At 37.9% G+C, this 15,248-nt stretch overlaps 1 protein-coding gene across 1 annotated transcript in view; it reads left to right on the top strand.

Moving 5' to 3' along the window:
* LOC111148008 (neurexin 1) overlaps positions 1-15,248 on the top strand; it is a 1,160,981-nt gene that overhangs the window by 1,131,447 nt on the left and 14,286 nt on the right. The window contains 1 exon segment of the mRNA XM_022504343.1: positions 5,367-5,454. Coding sequence (XP_022360051.1) covers positions 5,367-5,454 — 88 coding nt within the window.

The following is a 15,248-nucleotide window of genomic DNA, read 5'->3' as shown; positions in this document are numbered from 1 at the left end:
CCACCTGAAAATGCTGTGCATAGATGAGATGTTTTATATTTGTTGGTAACTAATTGATCCTCAGTTTTTTTGTTATTCATGTGCTGGAGCTATGCTTCACATATTGGATCACAGTTCATTGCTTTTATTTTTATGAGATTAGTTAGCCATGGGATTGACATCTTTACATGGCATCTACTACTCAGAGAAATAATTGATAAATAAGAACCAAAAGCTTGATTGAGATTTCTGTGGAAGCTACCACAGAATCTATGCAGAGTCTCTAAACTCACTGTGCACCTTTAATAGGGTTGTTTTGATTAACTAAAATTGCCAATTGGATGTATTTTTTTATTGCTTCGATTTGGCCAAACTGACCCATGGTTTGGAAATTGTCCATATGTACTATAATGGGGTTGGTTTTGTTTTTGTTTTTGTTTTAAAGATTTTATTTATTTATTTGACAGACAGAGATCACAAGCAGGCAGAGAGGCAGGCAGAGAGAGAGGTGGAAGCAGGCTCCCCGCGGAGCAGAGAGCCCGATGCAGGGCTCAATCCCAGAACCCTGGGATCATGACCTGAGCCGAAGGCAGAGGCTTAACCCACTGAGCCACCCAGGCGCCCCAATGGGGTTGTTTTTCTGCAGTTTTCCTCTTGAAATTTGTCACTTACCCCAACTCCTAGAATCTTCTCGTCTTACAGGTTTATCAGTGCAATGCATTGGACCTTGGCTTAGGCAATTTGTAACACTAATTCTGAATCTCGACTTTTTTTTTTTTTTCCCATGGAATCCTACCTAGCAATAAATCTTTTCCAGAGAGACTATCAGATTCAGTCCTGCAAGCCAGACATGAATGCTCTTTCACTTCCAGAACAGCTTCACACAGAAAAAAGTATCACCAAGAACAGGTGTCCCTCAGTTAGCAAAACATGTCTCATATCAGCTAGCTCCATACTCACCCTGTCCATCAGCTCGATCAATTCAGTTTAAACGTCCATCACAGTAGTGAAAGATTAGGCTCAATCCTGCTATACCAGGGAGCACCATTGCTTGAGACAATGTTTCTCAACCTTGTATTTGGATGTATAGCCAGATAAACTCTTGCCCTTTAGAAACAAAGTTATAATCACAATTTTAAAGTAAATCATGAATTTCTTTGTGGACATCAAATTCATAGTGGACATCCTTCTGCGTAGTGGGAGTTCCTTCTTTTCCTCAACAAAGCAGGTCTGTCGTGATAGAGTTTTCTTGTAGGTGTTCTCATCAGAATGTATCAGTCTTCAGTAAAGCTGGTTATCATGAGGAATAAAGTGTAGGGCTGCTGTTCTTAGTAGAGATATAACTTTACAGATGAAGTTTATCTACCCTCTCATCATACCTTTTTGCCACACAGATATGCATTTGTGCTGTATTTTTTTTTTTTTTTAAGTGATAGCAAGTGACTGCACAGCAATTTCCACCATTAAAGGTTGGGGGGGAGAATGCCTGTAAGTAAGAAAGAACAAAAATACACCACTTTCTCTACTTTCTAACCCACCAAATGGTGTCTCTCTTAATAACCATGGCTGTCCCATAAGTTAAATAAGTTGTAATTTTTTTGCTATACACATCCTTTCTCCCCCATCCTGATTATATTTCTGTATCCTGTAACATGTTGGTGTTTTCCCACAGAGCATAATGAATTAGGTTTCAGTACCTTTATTTCTTAAACTCTGTCCACATCATTTTTTTCCCCTAAAGGTAAGGAAACCTAGATATTTTGAGTAGACATTTTGAACGAGAATGGATGCTTGCCATGTGAGTGTATGGGCCCTTCTGAATTAGGGAAGACCAGCCTGGCATGTTGACCTGTGAGTGGTTAAATGCCCAGTTAGGGACATTTATCTAAATGGACGGTTGTGTAAAGCTAATGCTTTTGCTTGATTACTATTCTGTCTCTTTCAGCAGGTTGTCTCTTTTCTGAAAAAGGTTATAAACATCAGGGAAAGTATACTGAAGAATAGAATTGATTAATGCGACATATTTGAGTTTCTTTCTACCACTCTCTCAACAGTGTGTCATAGAGAGGCAGCTCCAAACACAGGGAATTAAATTTAAATTACACAGCTTTGGCTCGGAGATTGTTCAGTTAATTCAGCCTCCCAAATGAAATTTGATTTTTTTTTTCCCTACATTTGAGCCACTTCCTGATTTTTCATAAAGTGATGATTTCTGCCAAGGTATCTATTGATTCAAGATCTTTTATTCAGAAGACTATTGCTGGTTTTCCATTTCTGAGGGGAATAAATATGGAAAACAAGAACGTGTATTCATTATACCAGAAAAAGTACATTAAAAATGAAAATACAGTTTTTTAGTAGGATCGTATTTATACAGTGATTTTTTTTACTACTGTAGGAGGACTATAGAAGGTACTATTTATTTTATGATGTTTTCTGTTATTTGAGGTGCTGGGTTTGTGAAAGATAACACTGAGAACATCCTCACACTTTCTGTTTGCTGTGGAATTATTCCAGAAGAATGTAGAAAATAGGTCAACTTTAAAACAAAAGTTAGCTTGTGTGGCTTAAATAATTTAGTCTTCATGAAACACTATCCACTGAGTCCCACATTTTTAGCCCATGAATTTATTTTAAGAAGCAGCCTTCATTATTTATATTTGATGTTTGATTTCTATTCAAAATGTAAATCTAGGCAGTAAAAGATGGAAGCTTAGTTCAACAAAGTACCAATATAGCTACTGTATTTTGATATAAATACTAATGTGAGATCTGAAAGGTTGAGAATAATTCACATATACCACTTCCGGTTTAATATCTAAAATTATATTACTCATATATAGTGCAAAAGAAGATTAAATCAGTGCTACATTTATTGAAATAACAACAATTATGTTGATAATATCACAAACTTTATGAGCATCTACAATGTGGTCTTACTTTAGGTAATTTTTCTGGCTAATACTTACAACAATATGAAGTTTTATCCCTCCATTTTTTTCAGATGAGAAAAATAAGGCTCAGAACAAGTTTTACACTTTTAAAGCAGACTTTTCACAATTTCCACACTACTGACATTGTGACTCATAAAATTCTTTGTGGTGAGAGGGCTGTTGCATGCACAGTATAGGTTGTGTCTCTGCAAGGGAAGCTGCTGTTAACATCCTATTAGATCGGAATCTCACTGGATTCTAATAGTAGCAGACAGTCCCCCAAGAGTCCCCAGCCCAGTTGTGTTGTCTGCAGACATTACCAAATGCCCCCCCTCCCCCCACCACAAGCCCCAGGTGAAGGAGAAAGGGGGCAGCATCATTCCTGGGATGAGAAACACAGGATAAAAAAATTTATTCTCATCCTCCTCCTCCCCCTGTCAAGAACAGAACAACAACCCAAACTAATTTCATCAATATAATTAAAATTCCTCAAGGGCAATGAGAAATTCTCTTGTAACCTTGAAAGTAACTTTAAAGAGTATCTACTCTTTAAAAAAAAAAAAAAGCTTTCCACTTGAAGTTGACTCTAAAACAAACAAACAAACAAACAAACAAAATATAAAAACCAGATAATCTGCTCTGGGGTGAATTGGAAAAATTGACCAGCAAGACCTCATAATCCAGTAACTTGCTATTATCAAGTCTGTTTGGATGTTATCCTGCAAAATGTGCTGGTGCCCAAAGGAAGAGGGGTTTTGCCTTTTAAAGCTCACTTTAATGAAAGATACCTGTGTGACCATAACACCAATTGCTAGTAGTTATCACTGACATGAACAGTTACAATTCCAGGAAAACTGATGCTTTGAACTAACTCTTAAAATAACAGCAGCAAAATCAACGAATCCAGTCACCCAACTGTCTCTCAGGGGAATGAAGAGCAAAATAACATGAAACCATCTCAAAATGCTATTTAAATGCCTGTATTTATTTAACGTTACATGATGATGTAGTAGCATCTGAACAAATTCTTTATTTTTCAGTAATTAAAGCACTTGAGAGAATTTTAAGCTGAGTTTTGTCACAGAAGTATATTATCCTTCGTCTTCATTTTTCAAAAGGCATAATTTTCCTAACATTTATTTGTTTATATTTTAATCTCTGACTATACTAAGTCCTCCTTTAATGAAAATGAGTCATAACATTTTTTTCTTTCATGTAGAATCTATATTACTGTAATTCCATTTTTAAATAAGGTATATATAATTATAATATATTATAATCAGTATTGTGGTTCTGAGTGTCATCTAAACAATTATCTTTAATCCTTAGCCAATGTAATGAGATAGTTTCTGTCTTATGCATTGAATTCTTTGTTACTTTAGCATTAGCCAAATCTGATGCAAACCTTCACAATTTCTATGCAATATCTATGCCGAGTTTGCTGCTCCTTGTAAGTGGCAGTAAAGAACAACCTTTGGTGCTTGTAAATGTGTTGATTATGTGGCTAACTGCTAGGATTTACACACTCTGCTTTTTATTACAGTGGTGGTTATCTTTTTTGCTGTAAGTGCAACGAAGCAACTAGAATGTCACAGAGAAAACTGTCACCTCTATCCTTTTTGCCATAAAATATCAACCTCCATATGCTTTTCATTTATTATGAAACCTTAATAATGAAAAGGACAATGGTGAAATGATACCCGCTACTGAATATTGCAAAACTAAGAATCAAGTGTGAAAGCTACACACACACACACACACACACACACACACACTTCCTCAAATGGACTATATTTGCTTCCCTTTAATGCATCAGTGAAATATATTCTCTGCTTAATCTGTGTTTCCTAATAATAACAAGCTATATCTCAAAGATTCATCAAATTCTACCTGGTCATGAATATAAAAGGTTATAGCTATTCTGCTTTTAGGAAGCTAAGCACAAGTACTGCATAAAGCCTACTGATGCATACTTTGTAGCACTCCAGGGTTGTAATAAATTTCAAATCATCTGCTTCTGCCAGGTTGTTTTAAACCCCTATATGCTACTGTGTGCAGCTTCTCTGTGCAGTTGGATGAATGGGTACTGCAAGTTGGCTGTCACCATTTCTGTGTGTAAAACAAGTTGCAATCAGATTTTCACAAATATGCAAATACATCCATGAGAGATCTAAAATAGGTCGAAAAATGTAGGCTCTGTGTCCTTGGGAAGGGAAATACTGAATTTGGTTTCTCAGCCTATCAGGAAAACACAAACGATGTTTCATTTGTCACTGAGAGAAAGATGAGCGTATCTGCTAGGTCCCTTTAAATTAATCTACTCAGCTGTGAAGTGTGTAAACCTGGAGATTCACAGGCCTGTACCCCTGGGGCTAATAATACATTATATGTTAATAAAAAATTAAAAAATTAAAAGACAAAAAAATTAATCTACTCGATGTGATTCTTTTACAGACCACCGATGACATCCTCGTGGCCTCAGCAGAATGTCCCAGCGATGACGAGGACATTGACCCCTGTGAGCCGAGCTCAGGTGGGTTAGGTTAGTCGACTTTTTTTCTTACTTTTTTTGCTTTACTCTAAATCTGTATTGCATGCTGTCGTCCTTAGAATAGCCTTGCATTTCTATCTAGAAGCCCACTCCGTTGAACAATGCCTCATTGTGAGACAAGGGGTTTTGCTCTCTATGTGCAAAAATTCCCCCACAATTTATTGAAAAACAAATTTTAAAAACAAAATCCGCTAAGATTAGGTATTTCAGAAAAAGCAGTGGGGGACAGCACACAAGGCTGGTGCCTTACTGTTCACATTCCATTAACTCACAATGTAATTTTTGTGTATAATGGTATAATGAGCTTTCCCTTGGGTCACCTATAGTAAAATTGTAAAGCTTAAAAATGGCAGTGCACTGTGGAAAATTATTTGACCTTTCTACTGGCAAAAAGTCCCCACCACTCACTCTGCCAGCAAATTATCTTAAGTGATAAATTTCTGAATTTCAGAAGTAAGAGTATTATGGTAGTAGTCAAACAAACAGCAGGTAGAATCCTTGATACATTTGGTCGAGAAATATTTGATTCTTGCGGCATCTCCCTAAAGTGTAAGCTGGTGCGTTTTAACTCTAGTCGATGCATAATTTCTCCTCCTTTTTTGTGATACGTGTGACTGACTAACACAAAAATACTGTTTCCAAAGCAGCCCGGTACCATTAAGTGGTTGGCTGTGAACTCTGAAAATCAGTGAATCAGAGGCCGGGTTTGCTTCCAGATATTCATAATACCGAATATCGGGGTCATTTCCATTCATTTCCTCTATAAAGCAGCATTTCTTCAAATTCAGTCATTTTCTTGTTTAGGTAAACAAGGCGAGGGAGACAAATATAGACTACCGCTGGTCAGTTAGCTCATGACCTGTAGCTGTCACAGGAATCCCAGAAGAACTTCATGTCACCATACAATAATGAATTGGTATTCTTCTGAAGTATATCATTTTCAAGTGAATCAGCTATTCTGATATTTGGATCTTAAAAAATGGCTCAGGATGCTGATCCTGCATCTTCTGGGTATCGCGTCCCGCTGATTGTAGCCACATACCCTGAGCACTAGGAGGCAGCAAGGAGCAGGGACTCAGTCCTTCCTCGGCAAGAGGAGATCAGGAGATGTAGACAGGTCATGTTCTTGTCCTCCTTCCTCTGGCCTCTCCACCTCACCCATCAAAGTTCTTGGCCTCCAGAATGTGGTGAGAACACTGATGATCATCCATTCTGTTCCAGCAGTTTATTGGTCTCTGCAACAATTCCCTTTTGGTTGTCTGGACAGATAGGGTCACTTCATTATACCATCCTGGGCCCCTTTGCCAACTTCCTGCCTTTTTTCCCACTGGTATTCTCATTCTTTCTGTGTTAGTTTAAAAAAAAAAAAAAAGTTATTTCTTTTTTCTCTCTTACATCAGCCCCATTTCTTTGTCTTCTCCTTCCCTAAATTTCTTCTTTTTTAAATTTCTCTTACTTTCACATGTCCGATCATGACATTTTTTTTATATTTTTAAATTTTTTATTATGCTCAACTAGCCAATGTATCACCATTAGTTTTTGATGTAATGTTCAGTGGTTCATTAGTTGCATATAACACCCAGTGCTCATCAGCACACATATCCTCCTTGACACCCATCACCCAGTTCCTTCATCCCCCACCCACCTCCCTTCTGTAACCCTCAGTTTGGTTCCTGATGTCCAGAGTCTCTCATGGTTTGTCTCACTCTCTGATTTCTTCCCATTCAGTTTTCGTTCCCTTCCCCTGTGGTCTTCCACTCTATTCCTTATGATCCGTATATGAGTGAAACCACATGATAATCGTCTTTCTCTGCTTGCCTTACTTCACTCAGCATAAACCCTTTCAATTCCACCCATGTGGATGCAAATGGTGGGTATTCGTCCTTTTTGATGGCCGAGTAATATTCTATATTGACATTCGTTTTTATATATGATTTTCTCTGAAATCCTCTAGCATGGATTGTTCATAAAACGAAGTCTAGTATGTTTGTACATTGGTGTGTGTGTGTGTGTGTGTGTGTGTGTGTGTCTGTGTCTGTTTATATTTGTGTTTGCTTTTGTTTTCCCAATTAGCATTTTCTTGAGAGAATGTTGTTTTTTACAGTGTTTCTTACTATATTAACATAGTGCTGAAAGTGGTATGGAGTCTTCCTAATTACGGTACTTGCTGTACTTGGTTTTCCTCTGGCCTCAATCTTTCTTTTGCTGACTGAGTATAGGTCATCATCCTTTTTGTATGTAGAATTTTTACCCTGAGTACCTAGCAAATTCAGTGTGAGAACTCTGATTACACTTAAAATTGTGCAATTTTTTTTCCTCCTGAGCACAGCTAAATGATTCAGTTCTTCTAGCCACTGCTTACAGGTCTTACTAACCATTCTTTATAGACCAGCTTATTGTCTCCCCCTTTCTCTGGGGACACTGGCCCTAAGAACACAATAGTGGGGGTACGCAGAGAAGAAGAGAGGAGAGAAAGGGAGAAGTTTTTCACCATTCTCTCTCCTTCTTATTCACCTGACCTCTGTCTGTTTTCTCATGTTGTAGCATGATGGAAAGTGAGAAGCAGTTTGTTAATAGTCGTACTCTAGATACTCTTTCTGTCCCATTTTCTTCATACTTATCACCATCAGAACGAATCTGGTTTGCCTGTTACTTGTTACTTAATGCACAGCTTGCATCGCCCCACAAGAACGTAAGCTCCGCAAAGCAGGAACCCTGTTCATCTTGCCCCCTGCGTGGGCTTGCTGAGTGAATCTTCATTTCCTTCCACTCATCAGAGTCTGTTGCCCAGTGGACAGGGCACAGTAGCTGCTGACTGTGTGTGATGGCAACTCCTTCCATACTCTTGCACCAAGTCTACTGGAACATCCCATCCTCTCCCTCACTATTTCTTTCCACTATCCATAGCTCTCAGTTCATCAATTCTCTTAAGATTTAAACCTCAAATTCTGTTGCTTCAGTGTCATCTTTCACTGTAGGCTCTTCTTGTGATCTTACCTTTCCTTGGTAGTGTCTTGATGGTGTATTTCATGAGTGCATCTCTTTCTCCATCATATTTTGTAAGTGAGAACTCTTTTCTACATTGGCTTTTTCTGTCCAATTCCCTATGATTTTCTTCATACCCATCTTTATCATTCATCCAGTGATGCTCTTTTGGCAGACTTGGTTATTTGTGATAGATTCTTATGAAATCATTAGTATATATGATTTTTTTTCTATTTTCCAAATATTTTTTGAATAGCAGTGTTTTTTTTTAAATCATATCATAATATCCTAATCTGAATATTGTTTCATTATAGGATGCCCCTCCTGCACGTCTTTGTTTCTTGGTGTATCGACGTACTGGTTTTCTTAAATGTATTTTTCTGGCTTTCTTTCATCTTGAATACAAACATAAAATAACATGGACAAAAACTGTAGTTGCGGGGCGCCTGGGTGGCTCAGTGGGTTAAAGCCTCTGCCTTTGGCTCAGGTCATGATCCCAGATTCCTGGGATCGAGCCCACATCGGGCTCTGCTCCGCAGGGAGCCTGCTTCCCCCTCTCTCTCTGCCTGCCTCTCTGCCTACTTGTGACCTCCGTCTGTCAAAAAAAAACAAAAAAAAACTGTAGTTGCTGCTGTTATTAGATTTTAGATACTGTTAGATATAACTTGATAGAAATCATTTCAGATATCAGCAGGTCATATTTTGGGAAACTGATTTTTTTAGGAAAGTTATATGCTGAATTAAATATTCAGAAATGTATATATCTGCTATGCCCTTTTCCTAATCCTTAAACAAGTGAAAGAAGATTTTTTTTTAAAGATTATTTATTTACTTGAGAGAGACAAAGAGTGAGGATAAGGTCAGAGGGAGAGAATCTTCAAGCAGACACCCTACTGAGTCCAGAGCCAAATGCAGGGCTCAACCCCAGGACCCTGAGAACATGACCGGAGCCAAAACCAAGAGCCAACAGCTTAACTGGCTGAGCCACCCAGGCTTCCCAACAAAAGAAGATATTTTTATAAAAAGATGCATAATTACTTTTACAAGTAGGTTGCCCGAATCTTCCCTGTATTTCACACTAAACTCTTTGAGAATCCCTGAATATTTACATATGAAGATTCTCTAATCACCCTGGACCCACCCTGTCTTAAAAAAATAGTTTCTTCTGTGAAAATGGGTTATGCTCATTTAGGTGCCTTCCTAAGGTGCTATTAAGGAAACGGGAAAAATCTGGCACCTTCTTCAACACCAGTAAAGCCTACCTTTTTATCAAATGTTTGATAAATTTGAATCACTATGTGGTTCCACTCAAAACTCTTAATAAGGAGGGAAGTTATATATTTGGTGGATTGTCAATTTCACCATTGATCAAGTAATATTAAGTCCTACTTCACCATCCATTGCTGTCTTAAGCTCTGGGAACAAAAATAGAACATTTACACCTTCAGTTCCATTCTGCAAAAGAACATCTTTCATTCTACGCCATGCACTTTTTCAGTGATTCTTTATGATTGCTGGGTTCTTCATCTTTGACATTAAAATATTCCCCTGTTTCTCGTGTTGTTGCAAGAATTAAAACAAGTGTACTAAAGGCACCAACTGCAATGCCTGGCATGAAGTAGAACATAAATGGTTGCTTTTCATTTTCCCAGTTCAGTTATATAAAAAAAGAATATTCAAGCTATTTTTTCCCTTTTACGTAATGCTGTTACTTTTCCTGGCCGAAAATTGGTGGGCAACTGATGAAACCACTCAGGCCTCCTGATGGGAAGTGTACATGTTGAAACTGGATCAGGAGCAACCCCCTGGGTGAGAACACATGGAACTCAATTAAACTTGACTCCAGCCACACCGGCCTGCATGGTTAGCGTTGGGTGACAACTTCACATTGGTATAAATTTAGTGTCTGAGAATATGAGAGTGTGGCTATACAATTTAAGAGGTCTAATTGAACCCCAACTTTTGGAATGAAGCAACTAGGTCACAGGCCACCATTGCCCTAAAATGCCCGGTTTCAGCAGCCTGGACATGGGACAAGTGGATGACTTTTTCTTCACACTTCTCAAAAAAGACTTGCAACTTCTGTGCTTTTCTCTCAGCCCAGAGATATGGTTGTTAGATTAAGTGAATTAATATGTGGAAAACATGTTGTAGAACAGTGTCTTGATCGTAATACATGCTATATGAATGTTTGCTGTTATTACAGTTTGTATTATGTGAATATACATATTTTCCAAGACTTTTTTTTTCCACATGAACAGAAGGCTTTGTAAAACAGATTTCTTTGAAATCTTATGTTTTTGATTCAGTTAGTAAACTGACAAAATGGCAGCCCTGCAAACCACTTCATGTTCCAAAATGGTCCTTAAGCCTGACTGTGCATCTTAGTTTTGAGGCCCTCTTCTAAACAGACCCCTTTCTCCAAACTCCGGAATAAATTAGAGGAGATGACATCTAAGACTGTACCTAAGGCAGAGACTATAAATGAAGATAACGAAGCTCTTTGGTGTGGGAGCTTCCCGATGAATAACTCTAAATTGTCATTTGTTACACAGGAAACAGGACCGGCTTCCTGTTTCCTGGGATCCCACTTAGGAAGGGCAATCTCCCCGTGAATTTATAATGCTTAGAATGATTTGTCTGTGCTTTTTCTATTTGTGGGTGGGGGTGGAGGGGGAGCTAATAGGATATGGGGCCACTTTCAGATCAAACTATTTTTAAATGAGAAAAAGAAAAGCTTACTAACTAACAAAAATATCAAAGCAGTTATAGAGGAAAAGGATTGTCATTTTTGTGGCCATCTCTTAAGCACTTGCTGAACTAATGGGGATAAGGTAATCAGGACAGCCCCTCAGAGAATACCTGTTGATTGCCCAGCAGTGACATCACATTGATTGGGGCTCAGGTTATAGGAATAATGATAGATAACATTAATAACCAGTCTTTAGTGAAGATTTATACTGTTTGTCATTGTTCTTAGTACTTCATAAACACTATATATCATTATTTTACAAAACTATGAAGTATTTTCATAGCTAGGGAGACAGAGAGATTAAGTTACTTTTTGTAAAATAAGAGAGCTTGTACACTCTCGAATTTAGAAAAGGTGAGCTTTTAATTTCTTGGAATGCAGAAGATTGTTCTAGAATTCAGGCACCTCACAAATATAGGATTAATTTTTTAAATGTTCATTTAAGTAATTCCATGGCTGGCAGAAATTTAAATTTGATGGCAAAAGGTCCTTTACATGTATTACTATTCATTAGGCTAAATTTGCTGCAATTACCATGCAATTTTGAGTGGCTTTCCAGTGCGCTATTTTGAGAAAAGATCAAAGGATTTCTATTGAAGTGATCCCATTAACCACATTAGGAATAAAGATATGTATACTGAACAAGGCGCATCTTTTCATTAAATAAGTAATCACAATCATTTAAAGGAATATATCACTTATTAGATCATATTTTTAGAGACTGATTAGAAGATAATTTTGTGCTACATTTAAATTTTGTGTATGTATTATGTAATTATTCAAAAGCAAGTTTAATTAGCCATAATAGCCAATACATTGCTGTTAAAATGGAAATTTTGTGCTATAGCCAGAAAAACAGCAATAATTAGGACTTCATTTTTGGAAACATCTAGAGTATCTCCTAAGCAACAGGCCACACTGAAAGCCAATCATATAGAGTCAGGGCAAGCACCTGGATTTGGGAGACTGATGGGCTAATAGGCATTCAGTGTATAACATTCTGGTGCAGGAATCATTTTTTTCCCATGTAAATTCAATTGTCCAGAAATAAAAAATAAAATCCAGAATAAAACTGAACGCTGTATGGTTAAAACAGAAGAAAGTCATTAGACATCATTTATACTCGCTTTTCCCATGTTCTTCTGAGAGCAACAATATCAAAACAAAAATTACATGGGGCAAATTAAACATGCAAGGAAGATTTATTCAAGATTATTGTAATACATGGAGGCCAGAACTCAACCAGAGCTCACCTCAAACTCAACTCAACTGAAAAAAAGAAGACTGGAGAATTTATAAGAGCTTCCATGGAAGGATCATAGACCACCTGTGTTTTGCTAAATGGCTTCACCCAAAGGAAAAGTAATCCTTTTCCTTCAAATATCTTCATGACCGGAGGTGGTGTTACAACTCCTGCTCCAAGGTAGGCTCCTAACTTCCCACAGAAATTGGGAGATGGGGAGTTATCACCCTTGAAGGTTGTATTTCAAAGGGACAGCTCTTGGGTCCTTGAGAAAAAGAATCCTGAGTTCTAACACTAGCAAGAGGCTTTTTAAAATATTTACATATCAAAGGGGCAGAGAAGAAAATTGAAATTACAAGTTTTCTAAAGTAAATGCACGAAAGAAAGGGAGGCCAGGAGCCCAAAGGCAGGAAGAAGCCTGTCTATAGTTTGGTCAGGTCGTGAGGGATATTCAGGTCTTGGTCAATGAAGGTGAGTCCACCTTTCAAGGTATTTCATTCACCAAAATTAGTTCCTACCAGGAAACCAGTAGGAAACAAAATAATAAAAGGTGATTTTTATTTGTTTTCAGAACACAATTTTTTTTCAATGTGAACTATTTTAACCTTTCTGTGATTTTGGAATTTTTTTCTTAATTGAATGTATTTATGAGAGAGAGAGAGAGAATGAGGGAGGAGGGTAGCAGAAGGAGAAGCAGAGTCCCCAGTGAGTATGGAGCCTGATATGGGGTTCCATCCTTGGGCCCTGGGATCATAACATGAGCCTAAGGCAGATGCTTAACGGACTAACAGGCGCCACTGGATTTTTTTTTTTTTTTAAACAATAAAATAGAATGGATCATTGTCACACATTAGAAAAGCTCATAAAAGCATTTTTAGGCATCGTGATATGCAACAGGGAGTAAATATTAGTTCTGGCTGTCCCTTTGGAGTCAGATAGAACTAGTTCGAGTTGCATCCCTTCCTGGTCTTGGGAAAGTTACTTAGTCTCTCTGACACTCAATTTCCTAGTCTGTAAAATGGGGAGAATGGAGTTGTTACAGATTGAAAGAATATGACGCATACGGAGTGATTAGCAGAGTGCCTGGCACATACTGAGGGTATAACAAATAATGATAATAAACCCACTGAGGAATGGAGGACCTGTTGCTGCTGTGATTGGTTTCTTGCCAGTAGATGATTTATTCTGTCTTCTGGTAAGGCCCTCATAAGGCATACAGATATGATCTGAGAAAAGAAATGAGCCACAGTCCCTACTGAGGTTAGAGAGAGCAGGCTCTTTTCCAGCATCTTAACTAACACATGATTGTCTGCTATAATTATTACTTAAGAGATGAATGAGTTTGTTATGTTAGATTAAGCATACTTGAAAGTCTGCAAAAAGTACATGGCTGCTAATACAGAACCTTCCTATATTGAGTAACAGAAAAATCTATTCAATAATGAATACACAATAAATTCTTAATCAATCTACATGTATCCCACTTTGAAACACTAATAACCTTTCATATCAGAGAACCTTATTAGAAAATGCTAAAATACCATAAGAGCCTTTGTTTTCATTTTAAAAATATTCACCAACCCTGAAGAAAGAAACGGGGTATAGATTCAGCAAAATAGAGGGTAAGTCCATCTCTTATGGGAATAGGAAATCCGGGAGGAATGAAATCATGCTTTCTTGTGATTTTTATCAAATATCTGTTTTGGTAATAGAATTGGTTTCCTGTGGAATTTTCTTGGTATTAAGTACTTTTCCTCAAATGATATCAGTGGTGACCCAGCATATTCTGAATAATACCACATGACGGGACATGCTGCCTCCGTGAAGAGCCATATGCTTTCTCTGTTGGTTCATATGCTCCAAGGAGCAGCAAATGCTACACTAGACTTGAGTCTGCAGGTCTCCTCCCTATCATTGGACTTGTTGATTGAATCACTGTCATCATTATTAACTCCTAACCCAACCTCAGTGTTATAAGAATCCTGGCATTGGTAACAAAATAGGAAAGACAAGACTTTATTAATTTTTAGGTTAAAAAAGGGTGTATTGAAGATGCCAATACAGACAGAGGCCATCAAAGAAAGAAAACTAGTAGAAAGAAAAGTATCACATATAGGAGCACACTAAAATCTCCCACTTCCTTGACCAAACTTTGGAAGTCAGGGTGTCTGAGTTTAGCCACTTGCTGTGTAATCAGAAACAAAGCACTGAACCTCTGTGTACTTGACTTTTTGCACCTGCAAAATGGCGTGACTAATGGTAAATATTCATGACATTGTTGTGCTGATAAAAGACACAGCACGGAGAGCATTTAGCATTCAGTCTGCCACACAGAACCTTTGATTATATAAACTAACTTTTATTAATTGAGAAGTAACCCATTTTATAAATGGAAATAAACGTATATCCCCTGGCAAGAAGGAGAAATGTTAGTAATTAGCACTTTAACACCTAGAAAGTTTTAAAAAGTGTTTCTGAATTCTATTAGCACAAAACTTTTCTCAGTAGCCACTCTGAAACCAGGAAGACAAGAGTGGTGCGTCCGTTGGGATAAATTTAGGTTGTAAGGATGGGAAGAGAGCACATATCAACTGCTATTCTTATTTTTGGAGGAAAAAATTGTAGGTCTCTGCCCTGCTGAGCTCTTGAGAGAAGGAGTGATTAGCCTTCCTGCCTGTGCTGGTGATCTGCCCGCTCTTCCTCCTAAGACATCCAGGAAGAGAGGGTGACGTGACCTAACCAGCCACAGCACCACATGCTCCAAAACCCCCCCACCCCCGTGTTGGAGGGCCTCCCTTCCATATT

Source organism: Enhydra lutris, unplaced genomic scaffold, assembly GCF_002288905.1.
Source record: "Enhydra lutris kenyoni isolate GAN:26980312 unplaced genomic scaffold, ASM228890v2 scaffoldscaffold18, whole genome shotgun sequence".
NCBI classification, from domain to species: domain Eukaryota; kingdom Metazoa; phylum Chordata; class Mammalia; order Carnivora; family Mustelidae; genus Enhydra; species Enhydra lutris.
The sequence above is the reverse complement of the archived record's forward strand: the minus strand, read 5'-3'. Positions and strand labels throughout refer to the sequence as shown.